This window comes from Pseudorca crassidens, chromosome 10, assembly GCF_039906515.1.
Source record: "Pseudorca crassidens isolate mPseCra1 chromosome 10, mPseCra1.hap1, whole genome shotgun sequence".
NCBI lineage: Eukaryota > Metazoa > Chordata > Mammalia > Artiodactyla > Delphinidae > Pseudorca > Pseudorca crassidens.
In genome coordinates this window covers 39,475,302-39,497,532 of record NC_090305.1, presented here as the reverse complement: position 1 = coordinate 39,497,532, position 22,231 = coordinate 39,475,302, and the positions used below count along the sequence as shown (strand labels likewise).

Genomic DNA, 22,231 nt, shown 5'->3' with positions numbered 1-22,231 from the left:
GGCAGGGTCTGCCTTCCTTCTCCTCTGCTGCCTCCTCTTTTGCTCCCTCTCCTCCTTCTCCATCTTTCTTTTCCTCTAACTATTATTTCCCTCCCTTGCACTTCTTTTCTTGTCCCCTTTCCCCCTTTCTGCTCTGTTCTCTTCCTGCATCCATGATGAAATAAGAAATCCTGCAGAGTACATAAAGCCCAGAGCATAGAAAGTCAGTTCATGACATGAGCCAGCCATGCTGCTGCCTTGCTTCAAAGTCCTCAGGGTTCCTGGAGCCTATGCAACGAGGTCGACCCCTTAGCACCAGGTGGGAACAGGATCTTCATCGTCTGGCCCATCCCACCCTTCAGATCTTCCTCCCCACCCCCTCAAATCCTTGTCTCTGGTTGAACCACATTGTTAATTCCCAGTAGACATTCCCCCTCCAAGTCCTTGCTCACCTCGTTTCCACCACTTGGAAAGCCCTTGCCCTCTTCACCCAGCTCCATGTATGGGAGTCTATGTATTCTCTGGGGTCGTCTTGAAACCCTCCCCTCTGAGTCGTCTGCAGGCTTCCAGCTGGAATTAATCTGTCTCTTTTGTGCCTTCATTACTGTAGAATTTTATGCTGGCATCTCCGTATTGGGGTATTTACCATGCTCTGCCTTACATTCTAATTATTTAGATGCAAATTCCTCTCTCCTACCTAATTAGGAGCTCTAAAAGAGAAACTATGTCATCTTTGAATTCCCACATCCTTTAAGTTCCTGGCACACAGCGCAAAATGAATGTCAAACTCATTAAAAATTGAATCTATGGTTATACAGAAACACACAATTAATTCCACATCTTAACTTCACCGACGTGGGAGTATCTCATTTATAATAATTTCAACTGCAAATTGTTTGAAGCGCTGGGTGCCTTGAGTAGGCTCCCCAAGGTCTGATTTCAGGACTTCACCAAGGACTGGAGGATGGTATGTTAGACGGCGGCACCTACTGGTAAAGGGTAGCATTACAGCTTGGGTCCGCCAGAGAGAAGCAACCGAATTTCTCAGTCAGCCCCAGCAGGACCAGACCAGGATGTGGAGGGGCGGGTGAGGGCAGAAGAGGACTAGAATGAGTTCCGCTCTCTCCTCAGTAGCCCTTAGGCCTGAGTCAAGGTCAGGGCTTGTTCTCCTTCAGAGCACTGAAGCCTCCTGCAGACCAATTTTTGCAAGACCGGGGCGAGACACCAAGGAATCCCAACCTGGCTGATGCCCCTTAGCTTTGCCGAGCCAGCTCGGCGGATGCCTAGGACAGAGGAGAAGTGGTGGCATGAAGAAGGGAGAGCCTCTTAACAAATAAGGGAGGCAAACTTTTGTCAGGGTATCAACACTCAGCATAAGCACACAGCTGGCGAGGATTCCAAGCCCTTCCTTGTTACGGGTTTTCAGCTTCTTCTAAAAGGATTCTCAGTCCTGTAAGGGCCCTCCTTGGAAAATATAATAGAGGCTATTGGGGGAACTGAGTTTTATTTTACAGCAATTCACTTTATGAGTTGGTTCATGAGTACCTTGAACTTTGCCCCAATACCTCCACTCATCCTTTCTTTAATCCAGGATACCCATAGGAATTATAATGTTAGTTGGAGAGGTCCCCCTCCATCTCTCCATCTTTTCCTCTGGGGAGGGAACCCAGTGGGGATCTGGGGAGGAGAGCTATAAAGTTAGGCAGTTCAGTGAGTGTTCCCATAGCCCCTCCTTTGCCACACCTTTGTTAAGGCTTCAGCTGATAAGTAACGTTTCAACTCACAAAGGACTAATCCTACCACCCCCTCTTACAGGGATATTTATATTTGGAACCCAAGAAACACAAGTTTAGCTCAAAGGAGTTTATCTTCTAATGATGGGATTTGAAGCATCAGTATGAAAGATCTTTGATGAAGGGGTAGAGATGATGAGGGTTCTGCCTCCTGAGTCTGCTTCTCCAAGGTTCAGATGGGGAACTCGCCTGTGTACCTCGCCCCATCCACTTTGGTCCCAGGCCTCTGGGATCATTGATTCTCTCCCCAGTTTCTTGCCTCTGGCCGCTGTATCCAGACTGCCATTATCCAGTTCTCCGAAACTTGAGGAGGTCTTGAGCTCTGACTTGGAAGATTCCAGCCCTGATTCTTTGTCTTCCAGAATCTCAGAGTCTCTGGCCAGAAGAGTCCCCTCCTAGGTCCCCTGCATCTTTGTGATCTCTCTTCAGCCTGGCATCTCCACACTGCCCCTGGTTTCCACGTTGCCCCTCCATTTAACACCCTTTTCTGCCACCAGTCCTTTAGGCAACCCAACTCAGGCTGGTGGGAGGCAGGAAGACAGGTCAGGGATGCTCGACCTCTCCTTGGGATGGATTCCCATGAGCTCACCATTCCTTCACTCATTCATTCAGCGAACATTCACTGAGCAACTATGTGCCAGGCATATGCTAGGGCTGGGGATACAGTGGTGACCACCATGGGTCCTTCCCTCAAATGTTTGCCAGACTAGTGAAAGGAAACAGAGCATTATAGCACAGCACAGCACAGCCAGAGCCGTCACAGGGGTAGGTTTCAAGGACCACTGAGTGCCAAGCCTGTGGGGGCAGTAATAAGACTTCATAAACAAGGTACATTTAAGCTGGATCTTGAAGGGTAGTAGTGGTTTTCCAGCTGGCAAGAACATGTGCCAGGCATGGCATGGCTTGGGTGTACTGGTGGTGAGATCAGAAGAGAGACATGAAATGTCATTGGAGAGGAGCATTCAGGACTGGTACAGAGGGCCATGTATGTCACCTTAAGGAGCTGGAACTTAACCCTGTCAGACAGTGGTCCACGGGAGACACATCGAGTGCCTGGACTGAGGCAGCAGCAAGGGGAGTGGTGAGGGGATGGAGAGTGGAGGGGAGGCGTGAGATCGAGGGAGGTTTCAGAAGTTTCACCCTCAGGACCTGTTGACCTGTTAGATGGGGAAGGAGGAGAGAGTCTTTTCAGATTCTGAGCAATCCAGCTGGGGCTGCTGAGTGGGTTATGGGGCTGTTAACCTCAAGGTGGAGATCAGGAAGAGGACAGGTCAGGGGAAAGTGTTGAGAGGGACAATGTTTGGTTGGGGGTCGGTTCAACTTGAGGTCTTGAGAAATACCAATGGAAATATCTAGAAGTGGGCAAAAATATAGGATGAGTTAGAGATACAGATCTGAAAATTGGACATATAGAATTAGAGCTAGAAGGAAAGTTGGGGCTAGGGATATACATTTGGGAGTCATCAGCACATTGGTGATAGTTGGAGCCATAATGCCCCACAATGTGGGGCAAACCGTGCACCTACTTTGTGCTGGACCTTCCACACGACCTATCAGTAACCCTCCAACAACCTGCAAGGTCAGAATTTTATCCTCCCATTTTCTAGATGAGGAACTTGAAGCTCAGAGAGGTAAAGAAACTTGCTCAAACTCACTCATTGCTGGGGATGGGATTTAAACTTAGAACCATCTGACCACAAAACCGATATTCTTTCCTCCACCCTTGCTATCCCTGGGTTAGAGTCCCTGGGAAGGTCACGTAGTGTAAGAAGGGAAAAGAGCCAAGCTAGAAGCACGTAAGAGGCCAGTGGAGGGAGAGTGGCTGGCAGGATATTGGGGGAAAGAAAGGATTCCAAGAAGGGAAATGTTCAGAGGCATCTAATGATGCAGAGAGGTCAGGCTAGATAAGGACCAGCGGGCAGCCCCAGATATGGAGATGGGGAAGTCGGCAGAGACCTAGCAGAGGGGTGTTAGAGTGGGCCTGGGCCAGATTGCACAAGGGCGAGGGGTGAAGGAAGCAGGGGAGATGGAGAGCAGGAGTCCTCCTCCTAGAAGTTCAGGAGACTGGAAGGACAAGAGGCAGCAGAGTTTAGGGAAGTTTGTTGTTGCTGCTGTGGGATGCTGCAGGTTACACTGTGTTTACAGGAGGAGAAGGAGATGAGGTGAGGGATTCAGGAGAGGGAGGGGGTAACTGACAGTATCAGCTCCCTGTAGGGGCAAGAGGGGTTGGGGTCCTTGCCCATGTATGGGGGACTGGCCTTAGCCAAAAAAAGGGACCCCTCTCCCAGCAGTGGAGGGAGAGGGGGACAGGAGTTAGGAAGTTCATGCCACATCGCTTCTGGCTTCTCAATGAAACAGGAGTTGAGAGCACTGACTGGAGAAGTAAGGGGGCCGAGGTTGGTGGAGGGGAATCCAAAGTTTGGAAGAGCAGCTGTGTAGAAGGTGACAGAGGAAAGGCTCAGGGCAGTTTGGAGACCTGCCCTGTGATGTGGAGAAGTCTGGAACCACACATCAGTGTTCATGCCAGTTGGCAGGTTGGAGATTTTTGTTTCTTTCATGGAAGCAGCCAGGGAGCAGGTGGGGAGGAAGCAGGTGGCAAAGTGACTCAGGTGTGGGGGTGGGCAGGGAGGAAGGGCTGGGCGGACACCGGGATGAGGGGCCAAGGAGGCTGCCCAAGTAGGGAGGCTGGAACAGGTGTGGGCTGTTCGGACCAGGCTACCCCCCTTCCCCACCAGGTCCTGGCAGGACTGCCGGCAGACCTCTCCACAAAGACAAGACCAAGGGCCTTGGAAAAAGTTACTCCTGGAATCCCAGGGCCGGAATAGACTTTGAGAGAGAATTACTTCCAATCTTCAGCTTATCTGGCCAAATGGCTGCTCGGCCATCCTGGACAGGTGGGAAACAAGGACCAACCAGAGTCAAGCTGTCCACTGACCTAGCATATGCTCCCCCCTTCTTTCTTCTATTTCTTTTATTGTTGTTCTTGTTGTTCTGACTATTCTCTTTTTCTCTCCATCTGTCAATCACTGATTTTTGTTTATATTTCTATCTTGTCCATCTCTTTCTAAGTGTCATCAAGATTCACCTCAAGGGCTTCCCTGGTGGTGCAGTGGTTGAGAGTCCGCCTGCCGATGCAGGGGACACGGGTTCGTGCCCCGGTCCGGGAAGATCCCACATGCCGCGGAGCGGCTGGGCCTGTGAGCCATGGCCGCTGAGCCTGCGCGTCCGGAGCCTGTGCTCCGCAACGGGAGAGGCCACAACAGTGAGAGGCCCGCGTACCACAAAAAAAAAAAAAAAAAAAAAAAGATTCACCTCAAATCCCTCCTAATGTCCACAGAGCCTTCTCGGATGATCGACTCCTGTTTCCTCTGACTTTCTCTGGCACTCTGTCTGGATTCCTTGATGTTGCATTCAGATGTTGTTTTGCATATCCAAATCTTGCCTTCCTGGTAAGACTCAGGGCATTTGGGGGATTTGCCTTGTGATGTGAAGGTCTGGAATCATACACTGGTGCTGATACACCTCTTTGATCAGCGATCACATTTTCTATTTCTTTTGTACACTCTAGAGGGCCTAGGACAGTGTGTGTTGGGGGGGAGGATATGAGACAAGTACCATATGCCTCTTGACAGAAGGATTCGTGACTGATCAAATCATCAGGAAAAGGGAGAACTGGAAGGGAGACTGGCAGCTCTGAGGTACTGACTAAGGAGCACTGACCCAGGAGTCAGAAGTCAGGGGAGACATGGATTCTGCTTCTAGCTTTGCCTCTGTAATATATTGTGTGACCGAGGGCAGTCATGTGACCTCTCATCATTAGACAAGTTGATGGCTAAAGTCTTCTGAAATTTTACTCCTGTATGAGCCTCCAGAGTAAGGGTACTGTCCTCTTACCTCTTGTGTGTGAAGGGGCTGGTCTGCCCCAAATGATTAAACTGTAACGGTAGCAAGAATATACTGGTTCTCTGTGTTTTCAGAGGAGGCAGAATAGAGAATGGAGAGGGTATTCACATTTCAGAGCCAAGCCTGGGCCCCAAGTCCTGGCTTTGTCCCTTCTTAGTCGGTCATCTGGGCAGGTTGACCTTACTTTAGCCTCAGTTTTCCCAACAACAAAATGAGGATAACAATTCTTGCCTGATCAGCTAGTGGTGGAGTGCCTGGCACAGAGAAGAGCACTGAGTAAATGGTAGCATGAGCTCTAATTTGTGTCTCAGTGTGTCTGTGCCTTCTTAAGGCAGGGTAGGAGGTGCAAGGTGGTTCGGAAAGAGGGGTTCCGGAGCTACTCTACCTGGTAGGTAAGTTTCCTTCCAACTTTCCAATTTGGAAGTGCTGCTGACAAGGGCAGTGTGCTGGAATGCATGGCATTTTTGGAAACTTTTCAGTAGGAATGTGTGACAGACAGGAACCTATGGAGGGTGGTGAGACTCGAGCCCAGTTAGCCGCACTCATACCCAGCTGCATCAAACTCTGGCCTGGGACAAGACTGCTCCTTCCCAGGCACTACTATACCTTTACTATCAAACACTTGTGGTCTTTGTTCCTTCTGAGAAGTAGTGGAAATAACAATAGCCACCACCTATTGAATGTCTACTATGTGCCAGGGCTTTTCCATTCATTATCTCATTTAATTAACACCATAACCCTATGAGGTTTTTATTCCTTTTGTCATAAGAGAAAACTGAAGCTCACTGAGACTGAGTAATTTATCTGAGTCACACAACTGAGATTTGAACTGCAGTTTTATTTTACTCTAAGGCCCATGTAGTTAAACAGTGATTTATGCCTCACTTATGAGGTTGTATGAGCCTATCCATTTTCTAGATGAGAAAGCTGAGGCTCAGAGAAATGAAATAAATCACCCAAAATAGAACCTGGGGTAGTGTTGAACTTGGGGTAGTGTTGTTTCAATATGTACGTGTTCTCCGTTAAGACTATAATTTCCTGTCAAGATAGAAGCACTGGCTTCATTTTACAGATGGGGAAGCTCAGGAGCAGAGAGAAAAAGCAAAGCCTCATGGAAGGAGAGTTGGCAGGGGAGGTGAAGTCCCTGAATGTGACAGAGCCCTGGCAGAGGTGTCCTTACAAGCAGGATCAGAACCAAGATGTATTGGCTATGGGCCCCCCAACCCCATCCTCTCCCTAGACATTTGCAAGAGAAATTAGAACCAAGTGAATGTCAGAGGTCTCCCTGAAGGAAAGTAAAGCCCCAGAGCAAACTGCCGCCTGAGGTGAGTGTGGGAGGCCTAGAGAACGCAGGGATGTTTTGCCCCCGCCAGTATGGCGTGTGCTGCTGCTTTTGTAGTAGCGCTTGCACGAGCCATCTCATTATTCCTTCCTTGTCATCTTCCTGAGTCCCTATCCGGTTGTGAGTCCCTGCAGAAGTGAACAGGGCATAGGGCAATGTGACCCGCACCCCAATTCACAGTACCCTGGTGATATAAGACTGTTTCTGCTCCTATAGAATCCTCTGAAGGGCTGAGGGTACCAGATTGGATGGTGGGGAGCTGGGCAGGGAACTGCCTCTTCTGCCCAGATGTGGAGAAAACTCACCTTCCTAGAGGAGCAGAGGAGACGAACACAGGAAAATGAGGGGAAAAAAGGAAACTAGAGTCAAAGACACTGAGCCTCCCAGAGATACAGTGGCTAAGGTGAGGCCCACCACTCTCCCGCCACCGCTCCCCACCAAGCCAGGTCAATGTCCACATTCAGAGGACCAGGAAATCATGCTGAACTGGAGAGAAGGTCTGAGTTAACCTGTTAATCAGCCCATACGGAATCCTCAATGCCCACCTCACCTGTGGTTTAGAGGGTGGGCAGGAGCCCTCCTCCCTAGGGACCCAGAGGACCTCACACCAGTGTCCAAAGCAAGGCAGAGACAAAGCAAGCACAGTGCAATCTCCCTTCCCTGCCTTGGGGGAGCTAATCAGGCTCTGTGCCCCCATGTTGATCTGGCACCGTCTGGCAACCTCCAATTCTTTTTCTTTCTTTCTTTTTAACCACTTTCCTGTTTGGGGCAGAGAGGATGGCAGGTTTGCACTTGTCCTCTAGCCCTATACATAATTGGTGGCAGCAGGCAAAGCTGCTTCAAGGGGAGGGGTTTGCCAATGTAATGAAGGAGGGAGGGAGTCCTAGAGTGACAGGGCTGAAAGGGACTTCAGAGATCATCTGACCCAACCTTTTGTGGCCTCCACACCATTCCCATGGTCTATGTGCTCCCATCCCAACCGTCATCTCTCATGCCATGCAGTGGTTCCCAAGGCCTCCTTCCCCAGGCTTCTTAAGGGCACTGTCTCCTTCCCATCACTGAGCTAACCTGCCATCTTGTTTTCTAGATGAGGATACGGAGGCCCACTGAGGTGTGACTTGCCCAAAGGTAATCTTTGTCCCAGGATAGAACCAGGATGAGAAACCCAGATGCCCAAGTCTGTTTGCATCCTCCTACTTTTCCACTGGATCGCTAGGGGAGGAAGGGCTCAGTTCTTCTCCCTGGGGGTTAAGGAAGCTTCTGACAAAGCAGAGCTGTCACCCCAGCTGATGTGGGCTGTCAATGTCAAGGGTCTAAGAACTGAGTTATTTTCAGGGGGAGCCCGGTCATTGTCCCTTCCTCCTGGGTACCCTGAGGGCTCTCTGAGGTTAGTCTGTGTCCCAAAGGTCTCTTCCCTGCAGAAGACTGGCTCTGAAGCATAAGTAGCTGGCTGGGGCCTGGCAGTCTCATTCTGACCAAAGCTCCATACTCCAAGAAAGCTCTCACCACCTTTCAAGAGGTCCTTCATCTTTCCGCTAGAATGGAAGGAGAGAAGATGCAGAGCTGGTAAATGCGTCAGGAGGTGTTGTCCACGGTTCAGGGACACTGCTCCTTTGGCACACTTTGCCCCTATTTTTAAAAATATCGTTTATCTTTCCTTTTCTGCTCCTGCAAGTTGGAAGGATGAAGGCTTAAGAATGTTCTGGTGGGGACCACATCTTGAAGGTGGGAGGGCAGGTATGGAGGAGAATGTTGTGCCTATCTTTGGGTCTCTGTGTTTACACACATAGGCAGATTTCTGCGTGTTAGCCTTTGCCCCTGTGCTAAGCGCATGTGACTGTTTTTTATACATAAACCCAGGTCTGTGCGGGTAGGGTGCCGGGTGGGCTCTCTCCGAGGCCTTAACTGAAAGGGAGTCTGCCCTGGAGCTGGCAGTTTCAGCTGGGGAAAGGCTACTTTCTTCTTGGTCCTCAATTAAAGTGGACTCGGCACTACGAATTGGGGACTGAGTCCTGAGGGTGTGGGGTCTGTGGTGGAGGTGCGAGTTGGGAGGGCGTAACTCGACCCGCTGTCGGAGCCGCTCTCAGTTTTTCGAGGTCCCGTGTGGCTGTGTCCCGCGTGTCGGGCTGTGTCGGCGAGCGAGCCTGAGTGCCCGTCCGGTCTAGCCCAGCCTCCCCGACACCCTTCACTCTCTTTGTCTCCTGTTGTAGGTGTGAGTGCAAACCTGCGTCGCACAGCCCTCATCGCGTGCGAGCGCGGGGGCGCACCCTAGCTCCCCCACTCTTTCCGCCGGTAGACAGGACGAGCCGGAGCCGGGTGCTGTTTGGTCTGGAGCCGAGCGGTGCTTGCATTGATCCATTGATTGTGCGCGGTCTGCGCCTGACCTCCCTGCTCCCGGGGAAGCCGTCTCCATGGAGACCGGGCCCGCTCCCCCAGCGCCGGATTGTAAATTCCTGCAGGCAGCGGCCCGGCAGCCTGGGGAGGGGGCCGCCGCGCCCGGGCGCGCAGGGGGAGCGGCCGCCGCGCCGAGGCCCCATTTGAAAGAAAAAAGGGCACGGAAAAGGAGGTGGTGGAGGAGGAGGGGGAGGAGGAAGAAAACGAAAAGGAGCGAGGAGAGGAGGAGAAAGAGGAGGAGGAGGAGAAAGGCGAAGAAAAAGAGACGGAGCCTGAGAGAAGGAGAAAGAGCGAGGGAGGAAGAAAGAGAGGCAGAAAGGGCGTGTTTCTGGCGCTGCGTTTCCCCTCCCCTTTCTCAGGTCCCTCGCTCGGGCTCTGCGCGCTCTCCGCTGCAGCTCTCTCCAGACGAAGCTGGGAATTGGGTGGGATTATACGGAGCAGCCCCGCCGCCGCCGCTAGCGGAGCCGGGCTTGGAGAGGGCGGGGGCTCCCCTCCGTCAGCGGCGCCGGGCGCCCCCAGCCTCGTCCCTCTCTCCGCCTCGCTCTCCCCGGCGTCGGGCCGGGAGAAGCCGGCAGCATCGGGAGCCTCTCGCCAAGGGCGCCGCGGTCCGCGCCCCGCGCCCGCACCCCCCGGCCCGGCCCCGGCGGGGCACCCCCTCCCCTTCCCCCTCCGGCGCGAGGGGGCCCGGCCCGCTTCCGCCCTCCCCGGGCCGCGAGACCGGCCCCGGCCGCCCGGCCGCCCGTAGCTTCAGCCATGGGCTCGGGACGCGTGCCCGGGCTCTGCCTGCTAGTCCTGCTGGTCCACGCCCGCGCCGCCCAGCACAGCAAAGCCGTGCAAGGTAAGGAAGGAGGGGCGCGCGGGCGCCGGGCTGCCTGGGCTGCAGGGCCCGAGGGCGGGGGCGCGATTTCCGAGGGGCAGGGCAGGTGCTGGGAGGCGTGCTGCTGTCAGGAGCGGGCACTGTGCACCCGCACTCCTCGGCTGGGGGCCTGACCTCTGGGCGCTGCGCCCCAGGCGAAAGGCTGGAGGAGCCAGGGGCGGTGCGGGTGAGAAGTTTGGGGAGCCCTGGGCAGAAGTGACCACGCATCTCAGAATTCTGCCTGACTTCATTGTCACCCCAGCATCTTCCAAAGACTTCTTGTTCTCCAGAAGTATGAGAGAGAATCTTCTCTCCTCTCAAACATTGTCAGAAAACTTAAGTCCTGGCCTGGACAGACTGAAAGAATGAAAACTTTTTCAGCCATGCTATATTTCTTCCCCTCGCCCCCAGTCTTCAAAGTTAGACAGAAATTTCGAAGTTGTCTTATCAGAAAAATGTTAAACAAAGATAGGATCTTTTAAGGAAAACCAAAAAACCAACTGTCTCCCTCTGGATGGTAGGGGGCTGAAGAAGAGAAGAAAATTTCTGTGACTCTGGCTCCCGGCAAGAATGTCGCATTTCTGCCTGTTTGGGGGGAAATCTCTTTCGTCTTGCATGGCTTTCATTTCTTATCATAATATTTATTTATTAAGGCCTTGGGTTTCCAATTCCATTTAAATCCAGGTCAGAATTGCATTAAAATAACAAAGTAAAATTCCAGGCTGGGGAGCTCTGACAGATCCCTCTAGGAATTAGAGAGAGACAGGGAGGCCCTCCCGCCCCCATCCCTGACCCCAGGCTCATTGCCTGGCCAGTCCCAAGGCTGTGCTGGCAGAAACCAGGCTGGTGGGCTACAGTTCTCTTGGGGACAGACTCCCCTCCCCCTTGACCTCCTGCTGCACCCTTCCCCCATCGAGTCCTCACCCAGGAAGAGATTTATATGGACAAAAAGAAAATTCCTCATGCCACAGCTTTGCCCAGGAGAATATGATTCTGCCTATTGTCCTAGGGGCTTCTTGAAGCCAAGTTGGGGTGTGGAGGTGGCTGGGCCACCAGGGAAAGTTGAACTTGGGAGTTGGGGAAGTCTGAGTCTCTGGCAGTCGGGTCGCTGTGTCCTGGAGTCTGAGCACTTGGCTCGTAAGCTGCTCTGTGTCCTCGATGGGCTCCCGCTCTCTTAAAAGGAAGGTGCTATATCAGTGCCATCCTTTTCTCCCCAAGCACTGCCTCTTCAGCTACCCCCTTCCTCCTCCAACCTGTCCTTTAACAGAACCCAAACACTAGAGACCCTTGGCTGTCAAATACCAGACCCCACCCCCACCCCTTCCAACCCCAAACTGCCTCTTCTCTAGTCCTGGTTCCAGACAGCCCACTACCACTGCCACCCCCAGGCTGGGAGTAGCCCCTCTCCCACTGTGGATTTGCTTGTGTTTTCATAAACAAAGGTGGTTTTTGTAGTGCATGCTGACTTACTCATAACATGGAATTAGCTAGGGAGTTTAGTCTGAAGGAAGGAACAGATTTCATGCAGTAATCTAGAGACGAGATAAGGGCCTCTTTCAAGTTGAAGCCAGTGTCTGTAGTGGCCTAGTGAGGCCGGGGCCAAACGGAGGAGCAAGCAGTATATTCAGGGGCGGTTTGTGGGGCAGATGGAGACTCCGAGAAGGGACAGGTGCCGTCAAGCCAAGGCTTTCAAGCCTGAGAGATCAACCTATCCTTCAGGGACAGAGGGACTCAGAATCTCTCGGAGGTACTTCAGGGCTCCCTCTTGCATTTCATCCTGCTGCTGCTGTGGGAAATGTAGCCAGAGCGGAGGCCCTGCCCTCAAGGAGCTTACAGACTATAGTTTTGCCCACTGCTTATCTCACATTCGAGCCACACTTGCTCTGCCTGGGCTACAGTTAGCTTCACATCTTCCTTCTGATCCCTGAGTCTAGCTGGGCGTAGATTCCAAGCCTGTCGTTTCAGCTACCTTTAACCCTACTATTCAGGAAGTTTATCAACCTGGTCTTCTAGAGTTGCCTCACAACAGGTTTGCTGGTATAGGGGGACATCTCTGGTCCCAAATCTACAGGCCAGTGTTGCAGGAAGGACAAGTATTGACCGGGCAGGGCAGCCTTATCCATAGACGGTGCTGTGGACATTCCTTGCTCTCAGACATATCTCCAGGGTATCACCAGTGCCAGAAGGTGTGCTTTGAATGCCACATGCTTTTAAATGAAGCTCTAGCAAGTCTTTAAAATACAAATAACCTTGGCAAGTATCTTGCCAAGAGTTACTATAGCACTGGGTATATCTGGGCCTCTGTCCCTTTCCTCCAGAGATTCACCAGGGGAGAACCAAAGTGGTGTGGAATGGAGAGGAGGGGAGGGACACAGAAGGGAACCCTGAGTATGCAGGTGTGTGTGTGTGTGTGTGTGTGTGTGTGTGTGTGTGTGTGTGTGTGTGAGGTTTACCATGATCACCCACAGGTGACATAGCTGGTGTATGTCTCTGTTGTGAGTTAGTTGTTAAGCATGTATACAGATGTTTTTAGTGTCTTTGAGAACTGTGTGTGTGACTGGGAATGAGTGAGCATGAGGGTACATGATTTTGAGTGTTTTTCAAGTGCCTGTCTGTGTATTTTAAAGTAGACAGACTGGATAACCAGGATAATTGTTAACTTAAAAGCATTAATTTGCTTTGTTTTTTTTTGAGGGGGGGTGGTGGTGTGCAGCAGTGGTTAAAAAGACCTAATCCTTGCATGGGGCTCAGGTTACAGCTGAATGAAAAGGTCTCCTGGCCTCCTGGGGAAAACTTGTCCCCAGGGCCGGCTGGGAGAGCCAGCCTGGCCATTTAGTTTAACTGGTTGTTTCCTCTCCTCATTAGGGATAGAATTTTGATAAAGTCGTATATTTAGAGCTTCCAAGTAACACCATCCCTGCGACTGAGAGCGTTCATCTGGCAGCAGACAGTGTCTCTCTGTCTCGATGCGTCTCTCCGGGTCTCTGTCTGGGTGTATGTGTGTGTCTCTCTCTCTTTCCCCCACGCCTCTCTTCCTCTTTAATGTGGCTGTTTCCTCTCCTCCCCGCTTCCCTGGGCTCCTGTGGCCGGCTCTTACAGTGAGGGGACTGTTCCTCCTAGCCCCTCCCTCCAAAATATGAAATGAAAACCATAACGGTGTCAGCGGGTGAGGGTGGCCCCGTGGGCAGCCGGCTATTGCCCGTGCCCCATCCAGGCCACACTGGGGAGAGAGAGGGAGAGGCAGCCTTCACTCTTGCAGCCTGATCTTCCCTTTAAGCCTGACCCCCACCCCTCATTTTTCCAGAAGGGTGGAGAGGTGGGGGTGGACTGCTTAGAAATTCCTCAGGAATCCCTTTGACCTCTCTTCTCTCAGTGACATGTCCTCTAAGGGGGTGGGGAGAGCCTGGAGCCAGGGGAGAACTTTTCCCCTTCTCACCCTTCATCTCCCGAGTCTCTGCAGGGTGGAATGAGAGAGAGGGGACTAGAAGACACCGAGGCCAGAATTACTACAGGCAGAGAACGAAGAAAGTTATCAGCACCCCTAAATGAGACTGTTTCCTGAAACCTTCAGGAATCAGAGCACATGAGAACCGGTTTGAGATGTAAGCGGCTGGGACCTGTTGTAAAAGGAGCCGGCCCTGGGTGTGAGTTTGGGAATGCGCGGTGTGCACTCACTGGGGCGTGTGAGCGTGCGTGTGCATGACTCAGGGTGTGTGAGTGTGTGTCTGTGCTCTGGTGAGAGGGAAAAGGAAGCAGGCAACGTGCATTTTGTTTTCATTGGAGAAGTAAAGAAGTGGAATGGCTAGGTCCCGAGCCTTGAACTGAGCATGGGGGAAGGGAATGGATGGCTTCAGACCGTCTTGAGAAGATGGAGGTAAAGAGCTTGCTGCCTGAACTAACCCCAGTCCCTACCCCCGGCTCTGGTCCCTGCGTGTCAGGGTGTGGGCCTCCTTTGACGTCCCATACCCCTAGCACATGACCACTCATAAGAAAGAGTCCCTGTCAGGGCTGGAAACTGCAGAGTTACTCTGAGGCTGGCGGTACCCACAAGAGGCCCAGACCTGGGGACAGCTTCTTCAGGCTCAGTTATTAGACAGGAGTCTGGAAACAGAGGGACTGCCGGTCCTTGGGGGGAAAAGTGATACAACTGCCAACCCAGGGATGTTTGAGGGGTAGAGGAGCTAGCTGCCTGCACTAAGTGGGAACGTGGACCCTCCCCTCCTCGTCCCCTTTGGCCCCTCTGTCACCAGACTGGCCACTCTCTTCTTTTCATGCCCACATACTGCTAGCCCCAGATGGCACAGGGTGGGAAGTTTGGTAGGTACCAGTGGCTTTAGGTAAATGCAGAGCCCGAGGGTTGGGGCCTCTGAGGAAATAACTGAAACTCTCTTCCTCACTTATGAAGTGGACGAGAGTATCAGTAGGGTCCCTTTCAGCTCTGAGATTATGCATCTCTTCAAAATCCTTCCTGCTGAAGGTGGAAGACACTATAGCAAGCCCCAGTCCTGCAGCTGGGGCTCCCCAGGCTTCTCACCTGAATCTCATGCCTTTTTCTCCCTGGGCCCTGCTTCACTCTCTCCTGCCCGAGTCTATGTCATGTGGCTACTCTTCTGTTCTTCACCCCCACCCCCACTTTCCTGGGGCCTCACATACCTGATAGCTCTTACCGTGTCCTTAAGTGGGGTATTTCCCCCTGGAAACAGCCCCTGCAGGACACGTGTGTGTTTCTGTGTGTGCGAAGGTACGTGTATCCAACTGCATTGGGAAGTAGAGCTGAAATGTTTGTGTCCTGGGAACTGAGTACTCTCTGGGCAAGGCCCCAGGGCCCCAGTTCTTGCCCCACACCATATAGTCTCAGTTTCCAAGACTAGCTCTCTCTATTGTGCTCCAACCTAGACATCTCCCCTTTTCAGACCAAGGCACCATCTTGTAGTTGCCATTGGATTTTGCAATTTGGCCCTACAGGCAGAATGATGCCCCTTAAATAGGGTGTGGTGGCCCTCACTCTTACCTATGGTTTCCCTGTGGCTAGAACCATAGCCCTAGAGATCTGTGGGGTTTGGATGTCAGGTCCTCAGGCCAGGGGCTATCTGCCTCTGGTCACTGATGGTAACAGCTGAGGACAGACCTGGGCAGGAGCTGCTGGGCTGGAGAGAAGATCCAGAATAAGGAAACAGATCTAAGGAATCCCTCGGAGAGGGTGGAGTGTCAGGATATGTGGGCTTGGGGAGAACTGAGAGAAGGGGGGCGCTTAAAGGGTAGACCCTGGGGAGCAGGTTTACAGAGAGGACGTTTTTACAAGTTTCTAATTATATTTATTTGGAGTTTTCCTCTGGCGGTTTGAAGCTGTTAACAGCAGGAACCTGTATCCCTGGTGTTTGTTTTTGTTTCTAACCAGCTGCTTCGCCCAGCCTAGTGAATCCAAGGGCAGGAGACACCTGCCCGCTGCTGCACTGCCCACCCCTTCCTCACTGGAACTCTGTCTGCTCCCACCATGGTGCAACCACCCTCCTTCGCGGCCCACACACAGCCCTGCCCTCCTCCCTGCTGCCCCCATGCCCAAAGCCTGGGAGCATCTGTATGCCTACTGCTGACTTACTCCCAGGAACATCCGAATGTCAGTTCCAGGCCATTCCGTGGTTCCATAGTGGACGCTTGCTTCATGCTGAACTAAGTGCTGAGTCGGGGTGGGGATGGGCGGGGGGGCGCGATGACAGCTAAGGCATGATTCCTCCCTCATACGTTTATAAAATACATTGTATACTGAGAGAGCACCAGACTGGGAGTCAGAAAACCTGTGTCCTGGCTGTGCACTAGCTGTTTTCTCTTTCCCAAGATACTGTCTCTGGGCGTGTTCCTCATCGATTCAGTGAGAGACAGGACTGTTTGAGAACCACATGAAATGGCCTACATGAAAGAACTTTGCGTGCTTAATGGAATTATACATCATCTGACATCATCACTGTTTATCTTGTTATTTTTTTCCCATCAATTTGGAGAGAGAAGACTGATCATCATGAAAAGGGAATGTGTCTCAGCCCACGGCCTGACTCCCTCCCCGGTATTCTGTTCTTGCCTCCCCACTGCCACTACCCTCTACCCTACCCATCCTCTAAACACCTCTGACTCAGGGTTGTTGGTTTAGTCCACACTGAAAGGGAGAAAATTCTTGTCCATTTAGGGGTACATTCAATTAAGCAAGGAGCTGGATTAGGAATAAGATAGGACACTGTCAAGTTCAGCCCTGCACCTCTCCAGTCACCAAGCGCCAACTGCTTTTCCTGGCTCTTCAGTTGAGCAGGCTAAGCTTGTAGGAGAGGGAAGCGTACTTTTTTAAAAAGAACAAAATACTCTGTCTCCTCTCCTTAGGGTCGTCTGTGTGGTTTCCTGGACTCTCTCCAAGCCTGTTCATCCCTGACTAGGCTTTGTCCAGGCTGAGGATGGGCCCAGGCTCCAGCTGAGGTCACAACCCAGTTCCAAATTGGGAAGACAGCCTGAGAAGCCGGAGCTGGGATGCCAGGCTCCAGCATGTGCACATACGGGTATCTGCATATGAGCAGATATGCACATATGCAGGTACACATACGTGCACATGCTGCAGGTTAGGGTGTCATGGCCAAAACCTGAGCTGGTTCTACTCTGGATGTTACTTGGATGTGGGAGGCAACATGGAAGAAAGGAGAGGGGAACTGACCAGGAGCAGCAATGGAACGTTGGCCCCTGGTGCCCTGTCGTGAAGGTGTTAGCACTGAGGCTGGGGGACGTCTATCTGACAAGGATACTCTGAAGAGATGCCTGAGTAGTCCCAAATAGCATCTGAAGACCCTGAGGACCTGTGTATTCTACAGGATTCCCTCTTATACTAGATTTGTTGGTCCCATCTCTTCTGGCTTCAGCATGACCAAATAGATGTCTTTAAGTGGGTATCTTACCATTTCTGAGTTACCAGTCTCCCTACCCTTAACTTAAAACTAAATTTCTTGGGACTGTCTTCTACCCAGAACAGTTGTGGGGTTACAGGAGAGAAAAGAAGCTTTTTCTCTGCAGTAACACAGAACAGAAAGGATGCCACAGTATGGACCTCATCCACTCACCCACCAACCCGTCCATCTATCCATGCATCCATCCATGCATCTGTTTAGCAAATATTTACTAAATGCTTTTAATATATTAGTGTGTCTTGATGAACTGGTTTGCAAGGCAGAAATAGAGACACAGATAGAGAACAAACGTATGGACACCAAGGGGGGAAGCGCGGGGACGGGGCGGGGGGCATGTGTGGGATGAACTGGGAGATTGGGATTGACATATATACACTAATATGTATAAAATAGATAACTAATAAGAACCTGCTGTACAGCACAAGGAATTCCACTTCTCTGTACAGTAGAAACTAACACAACATTGTAAAACAACTATACCCCAATTAAAAAAAAAATGTATACATATATATACATATATATTAGTCTGTCTTGTTCGCTGATGAATGCCCAGCGCCTAGCACAGTGCTTGGCATGTTGCAAATGCTCAATAACTGTTTGTTGAATGAATATGCTCAACTCTATTCTAGCTGCTATACAGTTTTCAAAGATTCAGAAGCCATGGCCTCAGGGAGCTCAGAGCTTCCATAGGAAGATAATACACAGGAGCCAAAAGTTAAATAATGGTGTAAGGTAGCATGTAAGAGGCATCACAAGATAGCGATTGGTCAGAGGATGAGAGAACCTGACAGTAAATGCCTTCGGAGTTAAAGAGAAAGAGTAAATTAGAGAAAGCTGCACCAGCCAAAGGTAGCTTCCCAGCAGTGGCACCTACACTCGGTCCTCAATGATGGGTGAGGCATTTCAAGAGAGAAAAATAGAGGAATGAGGTAGACACAGCAAACATCCTGGGCTATCCTGGCTGGGCAAGAAGGATGCCACAGCCATGTGGGCACATGACACCAAGCAGGCTCCTTTGGACCTTTGCAATGGGCCCAGCAAATTTGTCCACAACTACCCCCAGCCCCTCTGAGTAGTAAGGTGACAACTGTAGTAACGTAAAGATGGGGTAGACTCTACCTACGGGCATCTGCTTCTCTGCAGCCTGCATTCCTGCTCATTTGCCCTGGTTATTCCAGAGCTGGACCTGGGCAAAATTTTGAAGCAGATAAAGTGTTTATTTGGGGGTCCTCCTGCTTCCCTTTTAGGGTACACTTCCCCATCCTCAGAAGGGAATCTTAATGCTTAAGCCTGTGTTGTAATAATCCACATTTTCTAGTCTGTCCTCTAACCCTCATATCCCCCACCTCATCCCACCCCTCCTCCCTGTTTAGCAGAATTTATGCAGTGCTCTGTTAGGTGCTGAAGCAAATCCAGAAGAAACGTCAGATGGTGCGGGGAAAAGCTGCTGCCGTTACAGACCTGTGCATTCATGCCAGGAGAAGGTGAGGCAGGGAGGTCTTGGCTCGTCTGTGGTGTCTTTGCAGCCACCACTCTCCCCTGATTCAGCTTGTGATCCAGGCCAGTGCCTGGGGTGGGGGAAAGGGCACAAAAGGACAGCCTTTACAGAGGATTGTGGAGGGCAGCTTTTTGGTTCCCAACTGGCCTCTCACCCACTGCACCTGCTGCTTGGGCAGTTCCCAGCATGGGCAGAGTAGGCAGTGACACAGATACCTTTAAGGATATGTCTCCCCCAAATTCCCTGTACCATCACGTGCTCCCCTAGTGCCGCATCTCCCCACACCAGGCCTCAAATGGGGCTTTGGTAAGGGGAAGGGGGAAGGGGAGAGGGGTTCAGAAAGGATACTGGGGAGAAGGTTGGAGAGAAGGAATAAAATAACGACCTTTATTGAGCATTTACTGTATGCCTGTACTGCAGTGCTAAGTACTTGATAAGTATTAACTCATTTGACACTCATGGTGGCCCCATGAGGAGGTGCTGTTATCATTATTCCCATCTACAGAGGAAGGAGCCGGCAAGTTCAGAGGCTGGCCCAGGACCACAAGGACATGCATGCAGCTGGCATTTGAACAGGCACAGTATCACTCCAGACCCCTTTTCTCAAACATTCTGTCATGTTGTTGCCCCTGGTCTCTTCCCAGCTTGGGCAAATAGTCTATCACATTATCTGAGTTGGGAAAGGAAGACAGAGAGCAGTCCAGACTCACCCTGGAGATCCTGATGCAGCTGGTCTAAGAGAGTGCCCAGTCAGTCACATTTTTTAAAATTAATTAATTTATTTATTTATGGCTGTGTTGGGTCTGCGCGTGGGCTTTCTCTAGTTGTGGTGAGCGGGGGCCACTCTTCATCGCGGTGTGCGGGCTTCTCATTGTGGTGGCTTCTCTTGCTACGGAGCAGGGGCTCTAGACGCGTGGTCTTCAGTAGTTGTGTCTCGCGGGCTCTAGAGCGCAGGCTCAGTAGTTGTGGCACACAGGCTTAGTTGCTCCGCGGCATGTGGGATCTTCCCGGACCAGGGCTCGAACCCATGTCCCCTGCATTGGCAGGCGGATTCTTAACCACTGTGCCACCAGGGAAGTCCCCAGACAATCACATTTTTTAAAAGGTCCCCTGGGAATCCCAGGGTGCAGCCACTGGTCTAAACCAATTCCTGCCCAACAGTATCACCTGGTTTGTCAGGCCAGCTAGTAAACCCCTGCACCCTGAGAGAATGAAGTAAGATGAGACTGTGCCCATGGGTGTTGAAGGGATCCCTGCATGGACAAATTGGGGGTGGGCACATGTGGGGGGAGCTCTGAAAGAACTGGCAAAAGGAGACACTGGGTATAATTTGGGGCCTTACTTCAGAGCTCTGTTTTAGGCTTGTTCTGCTTCAAAAGATTCCATCCAAGTAATAATTCCATCCTCAGTGAGTGACCAGCCAAGTGAGGAAAGCTGAACACGCCACACAAGATGGCTTTAAAGTATTAGCAGAGCAACTCAGTAATAGCTGCAAGTGAGCTGAGGCAAACCGAGTCCCCTAGGACCTGGAACTTACCAGGAATAGGGCTTACCAGGAAGACAATTTTTGAGCCAGTTTTGGGAAGCTGGGAACAGTGTGGCTACAAGAAAAAAGAAAGGACTGCATTTCAAATGTGAAGAATGAGATGTGTGAATGCGTGAAAAGGGGTAGAATGGTTTAGGTGTTGGAGAGGGATAAGTATTATGAGCAGGGAATGAGGGGGAGGGGTAAGATGGCAGGAAAAGCCCAACTGCCTGAAGGGTCTAAAGGTTCTGCCAGGAAGCCTGGGTTTGCTGCAGTCAGCATAAGGATCCACTCTGTAGTACCAGTGAGCATTGAATCAGAGGCAAACGGAAGAACTCGGAGCCCAGCCTGATGTAGACTGTTGTAAAGCCCCAGCTGATTCAGAGACAAGCATGTACCTCTGAGATGGCCCTAGAGGAGGAGCTTCCAGATGAGTTTCCAAGTTGTCCTGGCCGCTGGGGAAGGGATGGAGAGACACAGAAGGGGAAGGGATGGAGAGACACAGAAGGGGAAGAGGGCTCAAAGCAGGATGAACAGGATGATTATTAGTCACTGGCATTGCCCAGTGCTCTGTACCTGCTAAGACTCACAAGGGTTACCACAGGGAAGGGGGTGATCAACCAGTCCCTTTGCCTCCGGGGGACCCAATAAGAACATCTAAAACTTTGGATTCCATTCAAATATTAGAATTAGTTGTTAAAAGATATTTTCCCCAACATGGAGGGCATGTGCAAATGTGGGGACAGAGAATAAGGACTTGGACCTCCGAGTGCCTGGTCTTTCTTCATGCATTTAACCGCACTTGAAATGTCCTTTCCCCTTCTAACTGTCTAATGGTTACCCAACTTCCAAAACTCAAACTTGAGTCCCACTCCTCAGGGAGTTTTTTTGGTCCACTCGGGCCCAGGGTATCCCCTTATTCAGAACTCGTAAAGCAGTGCTGTCCAGCAGAACCTCCTGCGATGTTGGAAATGTTCCACACCTGTGCTATCCACTGTGGTAGCCGTTAGCCACGTATGACTGTTGAGCACTTGGCCTGTGGCCAGGACAACTACAGAACTGAATTTTAAAGTAATTTAAATTTAAATAGCCACATGTGCGTAGTGGCTACCATCTTAGCACAGTCATAGAGCACCTGTTATCTGAATCAGTGATTTAATAATTATCATCTCAAGCTTCTGATACTTTATTAGGTACTTTACACAAATTATCTCATCAGCTGTTCACAGCCTCTAATGAGAAGGGATTATCGTCCCCATTTTAAAGAGGAACAAATAAGAGAATCAGAAAACACGCCCTAGAGAGTGGTAGGGCTGGATTTGAACCTGGGACTGGCTGATTATTGTCTTTCTACAATAGGACGTTTCTTAGTACCATTTTCTCTTCATCAGTTGGACAAACTGATTCTCCATGCAGCGTCTTTTTTTTTTTTTTTTGCGGTACGCGGGCCTCTCACTGTTGTGGCCTCTCCCGTTGCAGAGCACAGGCTCCGGACGCGCAGGTTCAGCGGCCATGGCTCACGGGCCCAGCCGCTCCGCGGCATGTGGGATCTTCCCGGACCGGGGCACGAACCCGTGTCCCCTGCATCGGCAGGCGGACTGTCAACCACTGCGCCACCAGGGAAACCCCATGCAGCCTCTTACTATCTACACAGGTCCCTCTTGCCCTGTCTCATTAACTAGAATTGTATGCCCCCTCTTCTCCATCCATTCACTTTGGGATGACTTCCTAGGGTGAGCTAGCAGGCAGATACCAAGACTGCAGAGCCTGAGGGAGGGGGAGACTAAGTGTGAATTACAGCAATTAGATCACTGGGCGTGGTGGACTGCTGCAGAGGGGTCAAAGAGTTGGAGAGTAGAGTGCAGAGCCGAATAGAAGCCCAGAAGATTTGAGGCAGGTGTTTGGGGGCACTCTTCCAAATTTCAGTTCCCTTCTTAGCCCCAGGAAGCCTTAGTCCCACCCCGGAAGTTCTTGACATCAAAAAGAAAAGAACAGTTAAC

At 51.3% G+C, this 22,231-nt stretch overlaps 1 protein-coding gene across 2 annotated transcripts in view; it reads left to right on the top strand.

Moving 5' to 3' along the window:
* Window positions 1–10,142: 10,142 nt before the first annotated feature.
* The window catches only part of SCUBE3 (signal peptide, CUB domain and EGF like domain containing 3), a 37,315-nt gene continuing 25,226 nt past the window's right edge, over window positions 10,143–22,231 (top strand). For both annotated transcript variants that reach the window (XM_067753244.1, XM_067753243.1), the window contains exon 1: window positions 10,143–10,249. In XM_067753244.1, coding sequence (XP_067609345.1) covers window positions 10,165–10,249 — 85 coding nt within the window. In that variant the 5' untranslated portion in view covers window positions 10,143–10,164. The remainder of the gene's footprint in view (window positions 10,250–22,231) is intronic.